General features: G+C 41.0%; 1 protein-coding gene across 1 annotated transcript; it reads right to left on the bottom strand.

Annotated features, from left to right (window-relative positions):
- Window positions 1-597: 597 nt before the first annotated feature.
- POLR3G (RNA polymerase III subunit G) lies at window positions 598-13,568 on the bottom strand. Its single transcript, XM_018559236.1, has 7 exons — window positions 13,452-13,568; window positions 12,981-13,110; window positions 12,463-12,531; window positions 10,609-10,671; window positions 6,169-6,230; window positions 2,960-3,082; window positions 598-681 (listed from the first exon to the last, which is right to left on the bottom strand). The coding sequence occupies exons 1-7, from the start codon at window positions 13,566-13,568 to the stop codon at window positions 598-600; spliced, it is 648 nt and encodes a 215-aa protein (XP_018414738.1).
- Between the last annotated feature and the right edge of the window lie 4,952 nt (window positions 13,569-18,520).

Genomic DNA, 18,520 nt, shown 5'->3' with positions numbered 1-18,520 from the left:
AAGCACAACTCTTTATGAATAAACTGCTACTTAATTTTAAATGATTTGAGGATCTACAGCCGAGTGATGCACAAATAAGATACATTTGAATTAATAGTTGAGGTACTTGAATGCATTTCTATGATTTAACTCCTGTGTAATGTAGTGTCATTTTAAATTCTTACCAGCTCTCCATGCCCTCAAATCCTGCTCCATTTAAGATTAAGCCTCTGCTGAAGTGTGAAGAGAGACACTTCCAGAACACTTTAAACAAACCATATTCAGATTATCTGTTAGGGCTACACAATTACCATGCCATAGAAGGCCACCCTAAATAATTTATTAAAATTATATCAAAACATGAATACCCTCATACTATATAGTTGCTGGAACATTTTTGGGGGTCTGACATCAAATACAGATTTTGTGTACAAACGTTCAAATTCTATGACTAAGTGCTTTAGGTAAAATCTAATCTGTACCAAAAATTACAGGTCTGAGAAAGAAAAACTGCTTCTTAGTATTCCCCCTTTAATCACACAAAAAACAAAAGTGCATAACATGTTTAATGCAGATTATATTTTTGATTTGAGCTGCATCAGTTCATCATACACAGGTCTAATATGTAGCTTCATCCATATTTTCATCACTGTTCCCAAAATCATCTCCGTCTTCAAAATAAGAGGCAATGTAGTCATTTTCCTAGAAGAAGTGAAAAAGGGCTTTAAAACGGGAACAGTTTCCAGGTGTTCAGTGTAGTCATTCCAGGAAAAGATGGTTGGTCCACACAGTATAATGCCAAAAACAGGTGATTTATAATCCAAATAGCAAGGAACACAACATTGTCAGTCACAAAAGGTCTGGATGCAGAATGAAAATAGTTTGATCACATGGAGGATCCACCTTTCTTTTCCTTTATGTTGGAATTAGCTGTTGGCAGCATACTGTTGGTGGATACAGAACGGATACCCTAGTGGCAGCAGATGCTTTTCTATAGCTATGTTAATGGAGTTTGCATATTACAGTTTGCCTAATTAAAGGTTTAGGGGCCCATTCTCACTTTGCAGTTCTGATGTGTTGCATTAAGGAATGTTTTGTCATGTTTTGCGCTAACGTTAGGCAGCTCATTCAAATGAATGCACCAAAATGGACAAAAAAAACCCCTAGACACGCAGCATTTTTTCCAATACAGCACCCCACAACGCACAGTAATGCGTTACTATGTGCTGTGATGGGCTGCAACATGTGTGACGTGGTATGCTGCACTTAGTGCATTTAGATAACTTTCAAAATGAATGGCACTGCACTAATGCATGTAACATGCATTGTGGTAGCATATGGGTTATCACAACCCACTGGAATGAATAAGTGTAAATGGGCCCTTTGTGTTTAATGGACAAATCACCTTTTTACCCATCTAGTGCCTTATGTCACACAAAAAAAGATCAAAAGGGAGCAGGAACTAATTACTACATTTGCCTTGAAACTTTGAGATCTTGGGATCAGTTCAACTGGACACAGTTTGCATGTCTCGCCTATATATTCAAGCATTTCCCTCCACATTTAAAATTTATACAGGCTGGATAATGATTCCTCACATCACCTACCAAATGATTACATAACAAGTTGCTTAGTTACCAAGACACCCCTAACAAGACAGCGGGTGCACAAGCATTGTCAAAGCACTGTGAATGCCATATTGCTTCCCACCAGATCTTCTCACTGGGCTTCTAGTTGAGTAGATTCTATGGAAGCAGGCTACCCCCTTGAAAGCCCATTTCTTCTCAAAGACATCAGGCACACAGGTACCGTTAGGTATGTCAACTTGCCTGTCTGTATACGATTAAATATTATCATGTCAGTCAGGGTTAGGGTTAAGTGTATGACTTTAGATTCCCTGTAGAGATGGATTTTAAATTGGTGAACTAAAAAAAAAGTGGTCTATTGTCCATCTGAAAACTAAGGAAAGTATTCTGCAAGGTAACAAAAAGAAGATAGCAATCCTGACCACATACTGAGAGTGATGTCTACTGTTTGGCGCTCAGTGAAAGAAGATGCATATTTTGTATAGTTTTCAATGCAGACAATGTATTATCTTCCATTCTAACTGGACTGCTCTTAACAGTATATTCATTTTATAAGGAGCTACAGAAATTTGAAGAGGTTTGCACTGTAAGAAGACAAAGCTTGGTGATGTGGCATATTTTACTTCCTAACCAGTCTTGGTAAGCCTAGTCAATAGGGTAGATATAGAACACAGAAAGATTTGGAAATGAATGTTTCCTAATTTAAATGCCTATAGTCATTACCCGGACTACTTGGTCTTCGAAGAACCCATTTCTCAGAACAGAAAGCCCCTGTAAAAAATTTGCCTGTGCTGCAAAAAAAAAAAAAGGGCTGCTGTGGCATACCATAGCGGCTGGTCATGGGACCAAATGGCTAGGCATTAGTCACATGATCACAGTTAAAAGTGCTAATAGGCTTAGGCTGGGTTCACACCTGGGCGTATGGAATATGCGCGTATGCCGCGCTTTTTTACAGCGATTTGCGGTAAAAGAAACGCGCGACAAACGCGCATTTCCGAGGGCTGTCCGGCTGTATCCTAATGGATACGCGTGGCAAATACGCCCCAAAGACGTTTCTGTACTTCTTTGGGCGCAGGGCGTTTTTCAGCACGTTTCTACGTGCTGTAAAACGCCCAGGTGGGAACCATGCCCATAGGCAATAATTGGTTTTCACATGTTGAGCGTTTTACAGCGCCTAGGAATGCGATGTAAAACGCCCAGGTGTGAACCAGGCCTTAGGGTATTGACAATCATGCAGGGATGATCAATCAGTGTCTCTGACTGCCATTCCCCCGTCAACTGATATCACAAACCCAAGTATGTAGGCATTTGTCAGGTGATCTCGGCTGAGAGGAGTGATCCTTAATGAACAGCTTTATTTGTTAGATTAATTAAAGTGAAAAAATATACATTACTTCTTCAATTTCCTCCTCCTCTTCAATTTCCACCTCAGCTTCCTCGTCTTCTTCCTCACCACTACCTTTTTTCTTCTCACCTTCTTCATCCGATTTTTCTCCATCACCTTTTTTCTCTAGTTCCTGTTATCAATAATTTTAGACACCAGAAAGACAATCAAGTAAAATGTAATGGAAACCTATACTGAGCAAATACTAGTTACCTGGCACATGCTGATTAGACAAGAAGGCCGGCAAAAAAAATAGTTTTGCTTCATTTCATTTTGGATGTTTTGTTTTTCAGGATTCGAGTCTGAAAATCAAAATCGTTTCGGCGTTCGGATGAATCTGAATTTTTGTAAATTTTGGATGAGTTAAATGATAATTACGAATGAAAATGAATTGTAGAAAAGTGACATTAAATGTTTACTGTTTCTTTTTAACCACTTGCTGACTGGGGTGTAAAACCCCCTTCATGGCCTGGCCATTTTTCAGTATTCAGCAGTTCTTTGACTGATGTTTATTCCGTCATGCAACGCTGTACTGAAACAAATTGTATACCATTTTTTTGGGGACAGATAGAGTTTTCTTTTGGTGGTATTTAATCACCACTTTTTTTTTTTACTATAAAACAAAAAAAAAGTACCCTAAAGTTTGCAAAAAAACTTTCTCTTTAAAATGTTATGAAACATTTATCACCCCATTTTTTGGGTAAAATATAAAAGACGGGGTCACGTCAGTAAATAGACACCAAACATGTCAAGCCTTGAAAGTGCGTGCGCCCGCGAAATTGCAGAAAATGACCACACCCAAAATCGGCCATAGGCAACTCTTTAAAAGCTTTTGCTGCTCATCAGTTAAGTGTTATCAGTGATTGATGGCCCTACAATTATTGCGCTCACTCCGACGTTCGCGGCGATATGTAACATGCGCGGCAGGGGAAATTTTGTGTTATTATACATTTTTTTTTATTTGTGACTTTTTTTTTTAGCCTATTTTTTTTTTTTTACACCTAACTTTATTGCCATCACATAGGGGGGTAAGAATCAGGAGAGGAGATCAAAGGGAGATTGTGTACTGACTTTTGATCTCCAGTAACAGAGTCGCCGTGGCGGTCCCAGCTGCACTGAGCACTGCGGATCTCGGGACCGGCAGCAGCCGATCGCTTGAATGTAAACAGCCATCGCCGGCTGTTTACATTGCTGACAGTTTCCACACTCGTGTGCGTGCTGAGCGCCGCACACGAGCGGGGGGAGCGGAAGGACGTCTTAAGATGCCCTCCTGCTCCTACAAGGCTGCCTTCCGGCCATTCAGGAACGGCCATGGACAGCAAGTGGTTAACTTTGACACTCCACAGGGACAATAAAAAAAACCCCATAAAAACACAACACCACACGTGCGGTTCCCCCGACAATTCATACCAGACCCTTTAGCTCTGATAGAAATGTTAACACCTTCATGACAGCTTGTTTTTAGTTTCTGTTCGTAAATGACTGACACGCTTTTGACATTTTTACTGTGTGATTCTTCCATGTCAGTAATATACTTTCTTACAAAGTGCACCCACACATACACTATATTGACAAAAGTATTGGGATGCCGGCCTTCACACGTACATGAACTTTAATGGCATCCCAGTCTTAGTGCGTAGGGTTCAATATTGAGTGGGCCCACCCTCTGCAGCTAAAACAGCTTCAACTTTTCTGGGAAGGCATCCACATGGTTTAGGAGTGTGTCTATGGGAATATTTGACCATTCTTCCAGAAGCGCATTTGTGAGGTCAGGTACGTGTGTTGGATGAGAAGGCCTTGCTCGCAGTCTCCGCTCTAATTCATCCCTAAGGTGTTCTATAGGGTTGTTGTCAGGACTCTGTGCAGGCCAGTCAAGTTCCTCCACCCCAAACTCGCTCATCCATGTCTTTATGGACCTTGCTTTGTGCACTGGTGAACAGTCATGTTGGAACAGGAAGGGGCCATCCCCAAACTGTTGCCACAAAGTTAGGAGGATGAAATTGTCCAAAATGTCTTGGTATGCTGATGCCTTAAGAGTTCCCTTCACTGGAACTATGGGGCCAAACCCAACCTCTGAAAAACAACCCCACACCATAATCCCCACTCTGCCAAACTTTACACTATGCAGTCAGGCAAGTACCGTTCTCCTGGCAACCGCCAAACCCAGACACGTCCATCGGATTGCCAGACAGAGAAGCGCGATTCGTCACTCCAGAGAACACGTCTCCATCTCTCTAGAGTCCAGTGGTGGCGTGCTTCACAACACTGCATCCGACGCTTTGCATTGCACCAGGTGATGTAAGGCTTGGATGCAAGTGCTCGGCCATGGAAACCCATTCCATGAACCTCTACGCATGAAGTTTGGAGGTCTGTAGCTATTGACTCTGCAGGCAGTTGGCAACATCTGCACACTGTGCACTTCACGCTCTGTCATTTTATGTGGCCTACCACTTCGTGGCTGAGTTGCTGTTGTTCCCAGTTGCTTCTACTTTGTTATAATACCACTAACAGTTGACCATGGAATATTGAGTAGCAAGGACATTTCACGGAACACCTGAATCCAATGATTTGGAGGGGTGTCCCAATACTTTTGGCAACATAGTGTATTATATTGTTTTTTAGAGGACAGATAGATACCCATACAGTATGTGATATAAATAAATAGCCCTAACACCTCACTTAGGACAAATAAAATATTTAAAAAAATAAAAAGTGGGTTCCCCCCTCTAAAAATCACATACCAGATCCTTAATCCAGGCAGTAGCCTGGCAGAGCAGGAAAGGAGAGGGGGGGGGGGGGCAGGGGCCCCCTCCCCCCTTCAACATACCAGGGCACATGACCTCGGCATTGGAAGGGAGGACCCTTGAAAATCAGCACAGGAGCTGACCTAATAAGATAACTTTCTCTCTCAGGTCTGCTCCTCTGCTGATTGACATCAGGCAGTGGGCGGAGCATTAGCCAGCCTGCTATTGGCCATTTCAATTTTAAATAGCCAATAGCAGGGCTTTGTTTATTTGTGCCTACTGCCAGATGTAGACATTGCATCAGGGAGTTTTTTTTTTTTCATTTGTTGGCCGACGCTGAAATGACTTTGTGGAACTTTTTTTTTTAAATAAAGGACTTGTCAAAATGTTTTTATTTGTATTTTGGTTGAAATAAATTATTATTTTTTCTAAGGTGTTGTGCGTTTATTTACATTTTACCTCTAAGTTAAATTACCTCTATTTTCTTTAGGACATCTACGTTGGCATCAGCCTTTTTTACTTCAGCTTTTTTCACACCTGGAAACAAAAAACAGTGGTGTAAACATTAAAGACATGGATCTAATCTTTTCAAACATAATATATGCCCATGATGTGATATACGTGTGCTTTGTCCCTGATTCACGGTGTACGTACACTGCATCCAGTATGGTATTTAAACATCTGATATACAGTATAGTAAACAATGCTAGATTTTAAATTTGGCAATAGTGCTTCTAGAGCTTTCATTCTACATGGCTTATAGTGAGGCCTGGATTTATGTTCCTGGTGCCTGTAAGCACATGACCTTTGATGCCCAATGCACAGTACTCTACTAGATCACCACTATTACACAAAGCTTTATATTGCAGCATGCTAGTCTTTAGATGCATTCAGCTTTTCAGACGGAAAACATTTTTAGGAAGTACAGAAAATACCAGTTGACCCTGTCAGAAACACAGTGTACTTGAACTAAAAGCATAAACAAGGCCAGCCAACCAGACGGAGGGGGGTGCCACTGTACAACACCAGACTTATTGGAATCATTTGTTAGCAGGAGATCTACTGGAAAAGGACTTGCGTGGTTGATCTAGATGAATTGGGGGATAAGTATCTTAACATTGAGTTGAATGAGTCACCGCAATTAGTGAAAAGCATGAAACATCCTTCTATGTTTGCAATCTAGCCTTTTTCTTCCCTCCCTATGTAATGTGGTGTGATGATATAAAATACAGTTAGGTGGAAATTTGCTGGCCCCTGCCTTGGTTTTCCCAGAAAGCCCCCACTTGGGTGTTCTACTACGCGCTTCTCTCTCCCCCTCTATTCCCTGTTGTGGGTGCCCGAATGCTGCTGGTTGTCCACAGACTGTTAAGGCTCCTGAAGAAGCATAATTGCGAAGCGTGTTGAGCCTCTATACTGTATGAACAAGTAAATAGTATGAAAAAAAGACTGTATCTATCTTTGATAAGTATTTGTGATGTACAGAATCTAGATCATGTGACATGATTGTAACTCAATAAAGGTGGACAGACACTATTTTAAATTGAAAGTATTTTAACAGAACAACCTTTCCTGCCCTGCCAGGTTGCTGCCCGGATTAAGGGTATGGTAAGGGATTTTAGAGGGACCCCAGGTTTTTTGTTTTTTTTTGCCGTTGGGGTTCCACTTAAAATTCCTACCAGACCAAAAGGGTCTGGTATTATTTGTCGGGGAAACTGCACGCTGTTTTGTTTTTTTTTATCCCTGGTGAGTATCAGGAATTAAAAAGAAACAAAGCAAACATTTAGAGGGTTATTCACAGAACGGTCCGCAATCCCCTCCGAGCCGCCAGTGTCCACGAGGTTGCAGCGGCCGTCGAGCTGCAACCTTGTGGACACTGGCAGCTCGGAGGTGATTGCGGACTTTGCTCTTGTGGCTCCCCAGGTTTGGGGTCTCTTTTGATAACCTTTAGCTTTTGACGGTGTCTGCTTATTACCCTCTCCCCACCATCTATTGGGCGGTCCTCTCTGTCCTTGGGCATGCTTGGGCCCTTGCTCTGCTGGTCTGGCCAGGCGCGGTCTCTATATCCTAAGGAAGCGCTTGGAGCATGAAACGTGTTGAGAGAGAATCACCATTCTTGCTGTAAGAAGAGGCATCTGTACACGAGTACGTTATATCAATTATGTTTGTCATGGCCATCCAGCCTCACATTATAACTCTGGAATGGTTATTTGGAGATCAATCTGTTTTTCTGTTTTGTAATGTGCACGTATCAATTATGTTTTGAAACATCTTTTAACCGTTGTATAATACAATACTCTTGTTTTATCATGTGGTAATTTTTGTTTTTTGTCACTTAGTACCTAAAAAGCCACACTTTTTTTTTTGACTTGATACATTAGGGGTGTGGTACCTTTTTCAGAACCTGGTCACGCTTATTTGACCTAACTGGGTTGTTCACTCGGCTGCCTCCGGTAGCTTTGTGAATAACCCCCTTAATGTCACTTTTCTGCAACGCATGTTCATTCATAATCATATTACTCATCCGAAATTTATGAAAATTTGAATTCATCTGAATCCGAATGCCAAAAAAAAAAATTGACTTTCAGACCCGAATCCCGAAAAATTAAATAACGAAACATCCGAAACTAAACAAATATTTCCCGGCTTACATGTCTACCCATCACTAAATTTATCTTGTGATCACTTATGTTGTGGCCTCTGCTGCAGAAGCGGTCTGCTACAGAATATTTGTTTTGTTGGTTATTAAAAATCTGTGGCTATTCATCCATTGACAAAGGGCTTTACCCCTATATCCAGTATAGATCATATTTTCAGTTTTGGGTAGAAGTTGTCATGTTTTACTACCAGAGGAGGTTCTGCTGGATCGATTCCTTCACTTCCTCTCTGGTAAAAAGTCTCCAGGACAGGAAGTGAGGAGGGGAAATCTCTAACAGCAACACAAACTAGAGTAAAACATTTTTAAGTTATATAGGAGAATGAACCTTGGTCAGCTTTTTATTGTTGTCAGTTGCTGATTTTTACTCACTGCCTGTTGCAGATTTTTACCCACTTCCTGTCTGGTAAACTGTAGTCCCCAGAACAGAAAGGGAGGGGGAATATCCCTAACAGAGCCCACAACAGCAGTAAAACCTGACAGGGGTTCTAACACTATTCAAAACTAGTTATGGGTATTGCTATGCTTTAAGGATCTGCTGCAAAAAGCATTGTGTACTTCTGCTGTGATCCTGGTAATCTACTATTGCTACTGATGGGGGAAATTAATTGCATGAAATCTATACAGAGAAAAAGCTGCCTTAAGGGCCTGTTCACATGATATTCATGTCCGGATCAGGTGCGGATCTGCAGATGCGGTGCTACTCATGCAGTGCATTTGATGCGTTTTCGGTCCGGATGCTGACAGTTCATTTATTTTATTTTTTTCAAGCAGTGGGGCTGTCAGTATGCAGATTCTTCCTCTGAGGTCACTTCCGCCCTCTCGTAACATCTACTTCCCTTTGTGTATGCAAAGCTGGTGATCAGACATGTATCACATGTTTGCAGGCATGTTGATGGAGCTGGCTACAGTAATCTGCAGCTTACAGCTCGGCAGGAGACGTCGTTATTGGGTACACCCGATCTTGAGGCTCCTGGACTCCCAGGGTCAGTTCTAGAGTTTATATGAGGATTTGCGAGCTCACCCGGATAAATGTTTTTCCTTTACTCGTATGTCCATGGAAAGGTAATGGGCATGTTCAAAATGTTTGCAGTTCATGTCTTAACCTCTACCCCACCCTGATGGTTTTCCCTCGGATGCTCGTCCACAACCAGGAAGTCCAACGATGATGACATCATAAAAAGTGGAGCAAGAATAATTTTTTTACATTTTTTTTTGCTTAGCTGCATTGCGTTCCATTTGTGTTGCGTTCTTGCTGTGTTTTTGACGTGTTTGTGTGTTTCCTGACCGGACAAAATGTGACATGCAGTATTTTTTTCAGTCAGGAACGGAACGGACTGCGCATGTGAGAACTGTAGTCCATAAAACACATAGGGATACATTGGGATGCATATTTAGTGCAGGAGTGTATGGATCAGGTGAGCACAGAATACGGACGTCGTGTGAACAGGACCTTAGGCATAGGACCGCTGTGCTTTATAGCAAATCCAGGCATGCTTGTATTGTGTATATACAGTATTATCTGTCTCTGAATCTGAAGTGCAGCCACGCACTTTAGATGCTGTAATGTGAGTATCGACCAGCTCCAGCATTATAAAAGTGGCCAAACGAGGAATAATGGGAGTGCAGCTTCAGAAGAGGATCACATGTATGCATAAACTGATATTTTAAAAAAAGATAAAAAGGATTTCACATTTCAAATAAGTGACGGTTGAGCTACCTGCACATAGTTTTTGAGTGACTTAAGTTCAGCTTTTCCTATGTGCAAGTTTTGTAAATATAGCCTGTCCATAGCACAGATCAGGTTTTATAGTTTAGCCTTGGATTCATAGATCTATTTATAGATAGACCTATTATCATGGTCAACCATATATTGGTACATGTATTTACTATATTATAAAGGGAATGTAGATTTGTCATTATACTTTTTTTTTTTAAATCTTTTAAATGTATATAGAAGCCCCCTATGCATTGCTCCCTCCTGCAGGTCTCATTATATTGGGAGCTGCACTTTTAGAATGAAGGTGAGAATCGTGGATTACTAAGCAGAGAGGTCACACAAGAACAAGGCTTTCCACTTAAACCAAAATCCCTCTTAACAGTGCCACAGAAACCAGAATGCCTCTTCGAATAGTACCACAAGGTTTTTTTTTGGCAACCTCAAAATGTCACCAACATCATACAAATAGATTTGCAATACATTGCTTTTTAGTTAACTATTCTACCACTCCAGGCACATAAATTGGTTACGAAAGCAATGACTATTATTACGTTTCTTGGGCTTCCTCTTGACTGCTTTCATCTCCTTTGGAAGTGTTCGCCAATCTGCCATTTAAAAGAACAAGAGAAAAGAGTTGGTCATGAGGCATCATGGGTAGAACTGGGAGTAAAAAAATGTAGCCAGATGCCTTCTGTCATTTTTTTAAATTACAAGTTAGGAAGTGCAAGCTGGCACCAGATTGAAAGCAATACCTTTTTCGTGTGGATCACTGGCTTCTTTCAAGTGTTCCATCAGTGTGTACATGTATTACTGGTTGTATTGCTTAGAAGAATACCTTTAAATAACTAATATCACCTTGCCACTGCTGTACACCAGGGGGGGCCACCATCTGGTGCCTACTCACGTGCAGGAGGATGGTTGCCTTCCCTGAGTGATGGAAGGGAACCTTGGCCAGAAATGGGGGGGGGGTCCGATAGGGAATCCCTGTAGGCACTGCAGCAGGTAAGCCTGGAGTAGGTCCCAATGCCTAGCAGGGTAAGGCTCAGCCCAAAGGCAAACAAACATGAGCCCTAAAAATAACAAACATTACGATGTCCCTGTGTAGCCGGCGGAAACACAAAAAAACTGACTTGGGATGGAAGGAGGAGTCTATTTATTTAATGTGGTTGATGTGTTTCCTGTTGCAGGCAGGCGGAGCCTATATCTCGATGGCTGTCCTGGAAGATGACTGGGGAAAACATTTTATTATGATGTACTGTTTTTACCTAAACCTTTAAATTTATCTTGACAGGCAAATGCATTTCTCCTATACCATTTGTCCATTGGAGTGAAGAGCAAAAGCCCTTTGTAAGCTCAAAGTTACTCTAGTCATTGCTGGAGTCTGGTCAGTAGTCACTCAGACACATAGCGCTGCATTGTGTAAGGGTTGAGTCACATGATTCCCATAACAAAACATACTGAGTATGTCTCCTTGCTCCAGGCAACTAAACTGAATGTGAGGGGAGTAAAGTCCAGATTAGTAAATTGGGGAGTATGAGCATTCTTGCTTTTGGGTCAGTGACTAAACAAGTAGAGAAAGTAGAATCAGATCGACGAGCATATAGCCTGCTCCTTTGGAAGATCTCAGCAGTTACTACTACTAATGCCCATTCAAGTCCTGGCTTTTACCTGGCTCGATTCCTACTGGTCACCAGTACGTGGCTCTATTTTGACCATGTCCTCTATTATTCAGAAGCTAAACCTTGTTGGAGGCTTAAGAACCTCTACTCACGTTCAGTATTTTGGGAGCTTTTTTAGTCTGCTCTGGCCTTCATGATCTGTTTTGCTTAGGATTCTGACATGCCTACTAACTAGTCTTAGTGGGAAGGAAGACTAGAGTGGGAAAAACAATCTGGTGTAAACAAAAGCCCACCAACACAGGCCCTTACACTGTTTCAAACCAGGTCAGTGGTGACAGTTCCCATATTTCTGTCCTCACAGGTTATTGAAAGATACACTGTCACCTTTTCCCTGCTTCAGTGTAATAACAAACCTCCTCCCAGTACCTGCACCAATGCTCATTTAATTTCTAGAGTGGCTTGAGACTCCAGAAACCAGGATTGTTTAATTATGCTTACAGACTAACATGAGGTGCTATAGACTTTCAGTTAACGTACCCCTTGTCTCTATACTGGTTAGGAAGTAGGATGAGTGGTCTAAAAGGCCTAGAGAGTGGAGCAGGAAGGAAGAGAGTAGAGCAGGAAGGGACAGACTACAGCATGAACAGGTTAACTCTGATCATCCTTTAGTTCAACGGGTCAACCTGGCACAGATGTAAGCACTGAAAACGGTCTTTGGTATCCCGATTTTAAAGTCCACATGTTTTCTCTAGAAGGAAATGGATAATGAACATTTACCTGGCACCCAATCCTCATGAAGCTTCCTTTCTGCTTCCACTTCATATTTTGTGATATACTTTTCAATGCCTGCAATGACAAAGCAAAAGCCAGATAACATTTGGAAAAGGTTTGGCCAAAAGGGTTATGAAAAGGTATTAACCATTGGAAAGTATAAATACTGTGCTCTGTTCAAATAAGACATTGAAACCAAATGGGAAATGTTTAATTTACTTTGGCCAAATACTGTTAAACAGAGCAGGCAGGGAGGTGGGGATGAGTCGGTCATTTCGCTGCCTGTATAAAGTGAAAGTGACACTTGAGTTACTGAGCTCTATAAAGAGAGCAGGCAAGAATAGACAGGTAAACATTAACGCGAGTCTACAGCTTTACCTGCTCTCTGGAAATTAATACATACAAATATTAATTAGCAAGATCTCATTATTTACCGGACTGTTTAAAAAAAAAAACACACATTTTGCTTCAGTCCTGACCAGACTATGGACAAAATATATACCAAATAGGAGAGAATACCATACTTTGCTTCTCAACTCCTTTTCTTATATAATACGGCAGTCTTTTCATGTTTCCTCGTAGTTCTCGTTTTAGTGCTAGTAAATAATCCTGCTCTTCTCCTTCTAGTAGAGAAGCAGCCTTGTAATCTATATTCTGAGAAAAGAATCGGGAACAAAGCAAAATGTAACACTGATAACACAAGACTGACCAAATGAGTATGCAGTAGTTAGAATGTGAAGGTATATACTCCTGGAGCATTACAAGTTATTAAAGTAACTGAACCTGTATCCTTTTAAAACCTCAAATTTAGACATGTCTAAAAGCAATTCATGATGCCTAAATTTTGGTCATCGAAAAACAGATGACCCCATTTAATGACAGAACTAGTTTTGTTAAAATCACTCTGTACACTCTTCTCTGTTACATTTGCTTTTCTGTTCATTACAGTTATCTATAGATACAAATGCCTTAAAAGTTTTTCAGAATGCACTTACGGGGAATAGGGGCAAAGGCTGTGCTTGAGTCTCGGGAAGAGCTTCACCTCTGGAGAAACCAATGGCTTGTAGGTCAAATGTAAAGGAAGCCCCTCTTCCTCTTCCCCTACCTGCCATTTCTATGGTGAAAACATAGTGAAAAAAAAACATACAGTCATTTATGGAAAAATTATTTCTGGCTATCAACACAAACCTTGGTTGGTATTCTGTACAACACAAATATGTGAATTAATTTTTTTTACAATGTAACCAAATAAATGACCATGCGTGGAGACTACAACGTGCAGGTAACGATTAACAGTAAATGCAAAACCCGACTCAAAGGTCGTTGCAGTGCATTGCAGAAAAAAAAAGCAGACCTGAAGTCACAATTGGTCACCGCAATGCAATACAGCGGTGGTACATTAACTTTAACAGAGTGTAATTTTTTGACACTTAAATACAGTTTTTTTTTTTTTAAAGTAGAGTGTGATGTACTAAAAAAAGTGCAAGTTTGGGTGAACTTGGTTTCCACCAAACCCATGTACATCCCTAGTCAAATTATTACTGTATATGGGTGGGAGGAACAGATTCCAGAAGAGAGTGCACCCACAATTCGCAGAGGATAGCGGTAGTCAATGGAGAAGCTTTAAATGGTTGTCAGTAGGGGCAGTGTTAAAATAATTACAAATCATGGTGAGTCCTTATAATGTTAATGAAAAAAAGAAAAAGTTATTTGATGCAAAAATATAAAGAATATTGATGGCAGGAGGAAACAGCAGCCACTCCTATGATGTATGTAACCAAATAAGTGTCAAGTAGTGATTAGTAGATCATCCTTCTTTCCTATAATGAACACCTCTGCATGGAGGACATAATACATATGATATCCATTAGGACAGAGCCAGTAGAAAACTGAAGCTTGCATCAGTATAAACCTAGAATGGGGCAAAATGCTAGAGTTTAATGATTAAGGGGCCATTTAGATCCATGCATGTGTGTAAAGCCATGTTTTTTTAGTGTTAGACAGGTGTGTTATGCCTCAACCTGCATTTCCCTCATACAGACATTCATTTTGATGCATGTAGAATTTGGACTATATAGGATTAGCAGCCAATGACCAAAGCTTGCTAATAGCTGTCGCCAACCAGAGATGAGCCTAGGCTTGGTTTCAACCCAATTTGTCAAAGCCCATTAAAAACTGTTGCGTCCGCACCGCCTGCACCGGCGGTAGTTCCGCCACTGGTGACAGGCACTCCCCACTCCTGACCAAGTCTGCAGCAGCAGTTGCAATGGGGCATTCCCAGCCCCTGTGTCATATAGCTGCAGGGCAAGGAATGCTCTTCTCCGCAACTGATTGAGCCAGGAAGGGAGGGGGGTTGTTTAGCCACAGTGTAAAGTGAGCTTGGGGGAAGTGGGTTTAAACCAAGGTCAGGCTCATTACTATTGTCAATGCATCAAACCGCACATTGTATGCATTTTGATGTGTTGTCATTGATTTCTATGGGCCTGCCATACACTAAAATGCTGACACACACAAAAAAAAAAAAAAAAAGGAGACATGTCTTTTTAAAAATATGCGGCACTGAGATGGGAATAGGTACTATCTTTATTATGGGGAACCACAACTTTTGGTCCCTTCCTGTCTGTATATACTGAAAATGCATTTTTATAGTAATGTCTGAAGGAACTTCACTTTTCCCAAAATGTACTTTCCACGTTGGTTTGATATCTTTAGTCTTTGTAGTACAATACATGTTTATAAAGCAACAGATACAAGGGCAGAATCACAATCTGTAGGGTTACATATTTATAAATCACTTTATAAAATATTATATAGAAATATCACTTACTATCAGCCCAAGTTGGCTTACAAAGAAATACACCATAAGCTTTTCAAAGGAGATCTGCAGCTCTGGGTGGAATCACAGGCCTTAAATACCAACAGGTGAGCTCATCTGGGCACGTGAGTATAACTACAGATAGCATAGCTGGTGTGTGGAAAGTGGAGCAAAGAAAGCTGGAGCTGCCACTGACTTTGCTTCATTTTTCCAGTAAATTGATAATGAAATGGTTTGCTTCTCTGTGCGGCTGATCCCCTAAAGCCGCTTCCTTTTCTGCTCTGCTGATTGTTGCAAGCACCCGATGTCATCATGTACAATACAGGACCAGCAGTCCTGCATTGTAAGTGATGACACCGAGGGCTCTACTACAACCCAGAGAGAAGAGAGCTGGCTGAAGGTAAGTAAAACTTCTTTTTAAAGTTTCCCTAGACAAAAATTAGCATTTAAGTGTAATACATAGGGGTATATTTTTAAAAATTCACAGAGCTATTCATCCTGTGAAACTGCATGTATGTTCATCCTGTGCAAAATGGTGGCAAAAATTAATATTGTAGAGCCAAATGAAATCTCGCCATTCAAATTCCTTAGCTGCCATCAGGACTCCCCAGGTGCTGGTCTAATAGGTGTGTCTCCACCTTGGAATGTAGTAGTATATGAACAGACAACACTAGCCAGAGAATTCCAAAACTTCAGCACCGCAACCCCCCAACCAGCTACAACCTCTCACGTGTTTCACCCGTAGGCTTGTTCAGAGAGGGCTTATTCAATAGTAGATAAGGTAAGTAAATCCTCCTTTTTACAGTTTCCCTAGACAAAAATCAGCATTTTTAAGTGCAACATCTAATGGCATATTTTTAAAGATTCACAGAGCTATTCATCCTGTAAAACTGCATGTATATGTGTCCTTTGCAAATAGTGGAACTCAAAAATAAATATTAGTATATTTCCTTTCCAGGTGTAATATGAAGAAAATACAGCATTTTGGCCATTATGATCTTCGGCTCCGTCTAGTAGCCATATTGCAGTATTTTCCTGATATTACATTTAACCTGATATTCGCACAGGGCATATGTAAATGCAGTTTTGCAGGACAAATGGTTCATGGTGTAAAGGTGGCCTTAGTGTTTGCGCTTGGGCCTGGCAAAAGGATTGCCCAGTATTAAGAGCTAGATTGTGGGCTGAGGAGGAAGTGCCTACTGTTTCCATGCTCCAAAATCCCAATGTTTGGAGAACCTAAGACGCGCTGGTGGGTCAATTGGCTACTGTGCAGTGTCGTACTCATCTTGTTATGGCTAGTAACAATACAGGTCCTCTTTTAAAGGAAACCTGTAAAAATATGTGAGCTGCTAATGCTGAAGCAGGTGGTATGGGTCACACACATACTCATTTTAAGTGGATTTAAAGTCTCACAATAAAACATTTGTTAGTCCCTGTTCACACCGGTACAAGTTGAATCTCTTTGGCCAACGTACAACAATGCATGAAAAAAGGAATTCCATTATTTTTCAATGAGGCTCGTTCATTCCTATGCAATGTGCTTCAGTGTGACTTGGAAAATGGTGCAGGGGATTCTTCTGGTGCATTTTTAGCCTCATAGACCTCAATGGGAGTGCATGAAAAACAGATGTAACATGCATTTTCATGTGTTTTAGCGCATGACAACAAGTCCCCCACATCCTAGCAACCTATACTATATTTCACCTTTTATTGGTCAAAACAAAAACACATGACACATGAAAATGCATGGAAAAACGGGTAGAAAAAATTTCCTAATAAATCCATGAAAATATAGAAACACAAGTATGCAGAGACTCGGGGTGTGTTAGCAGTCACAGTGCCTTGCCCTGCTTACCATTTTTGTGTTTTGTTAGAACTTTATTGAAAGCTCACACGTTCCATGGGCACAGTGCAGTGCATACAGTCCTTTTTTTTTTTTTTAGATTGCACACCACCGCAATGCAGCAGCGTGAACTGTACCCATCACGTGTCAAACCAAATTGGTGTGAGACATGCAAAGTCTCTTTTGCTAGAAAAAAAGTTTTCTGCACATTCCTAGCTTTTAAAAAACATTTTCTATGTATACAGCGCAAGGCATGCACCGTGCACTGAATAATCCTGGCTCCTTCTTGTTACTTGTAAGATGCTGAGAATGAAGCAAGGGTTTGATGTAACTTGTCCGCGTGAGCAGATGTTACATTCTCATTGGCTCAAGAGAAAGCAGCACCGGACCCAAAAAGATGGGGGTGGAGTGAATACTATCAGGGTTATTCACTAAAGGGTGAAGAGTTTGGAGAAGGCGGGAGAAATGAACAATCTAGGACAACATGGCTGAATTGGAGAATTTTTCCACATCAGCTACTTTGTCCTAGATTGTTAATTTCTCCCGCCTTCTCCAAACTCTTCACCCTTTAGTGAATAACCCTGTATGTGTCTGGACTTGTCATCACTGGAGGGTGACTAGGTGGTGTGTGTTCCAAAAACTTTTGAGTATACGGTAACGTATATACACTTGCAAACATTATAGAAGAGAACCCCCCGCCCCACACACACACCCAGCAGACTTTAGTTCTGCTTTGAATGCTGTGTTAAATTGTTTGTCTAGTGTATATTTTCAAGGTCTGCTGCATGTTATACTACAGTATATTTTAGTTCCATGAAGCTACTGTGTGATTGTGTTTCTATGGATACAGGGAATTCCATTTGGTTTATATTTTATTTATAATGTGTTTCTTACCTTACACCCACGATAACAATTAACCTTTTATTATGTTGTGTATGTGTGTTGCAAGCACAAGAAAACAGTGCAATGCTTTGATGATGCAACTTAGTAACAGGTCCACTTGACAGGCAGCTTTTCTACCTGCTGAGCCTTCCTTTCCTTGCACTCCCTCACTGCTCAATTCCCCAGCCTGGACAGAGTGAAATACAATACTTTGGGGTATGTGGGATTGTAGAGGAGCCTTATTAGGTATTATTATTATTACTATTTCTTATTATACAGAATTGATATAGTTCCAACAGTTTGCGCAGCGCTTTACAATGGAAGATATTACAATCACAATACAATTCAAGACAGGATGGTAAGGAGGGCCCTGCCCTGTATCCCCATTCATGTGTCCGTCCACTTTTTTTTCTTCCATCTTGTGAACAGTCTATGGGACATGTGTCCATTTACATGAGATTATCCCCGATCCGGAACAATCAGGTCCATCGAAACGGACCACTGTTCCCATTGTTCTTCCGGCC

Source organism: Nanorana parkeri, unplaced genomic scaffold, assembly GCF_000935625.1.
Source record: "Nanorana parkeri isolate BGI_ZX_2015 unplaced genomic scaffold, ASM93562v1 scaffold384, whole genome shotgun sequence".
NCBI classification, from domain to species: Eukaryota; Metazoa; Chordata; class Amphibia; order Anura; family Dicroglossidae; genus Nanorana; species Nanorana parkeri.
The sequence above is the reverse complement of the archived record's forward strand: the minus strand, read 5'-3'. Positions and strand labels throughout refer to the sequence as shown.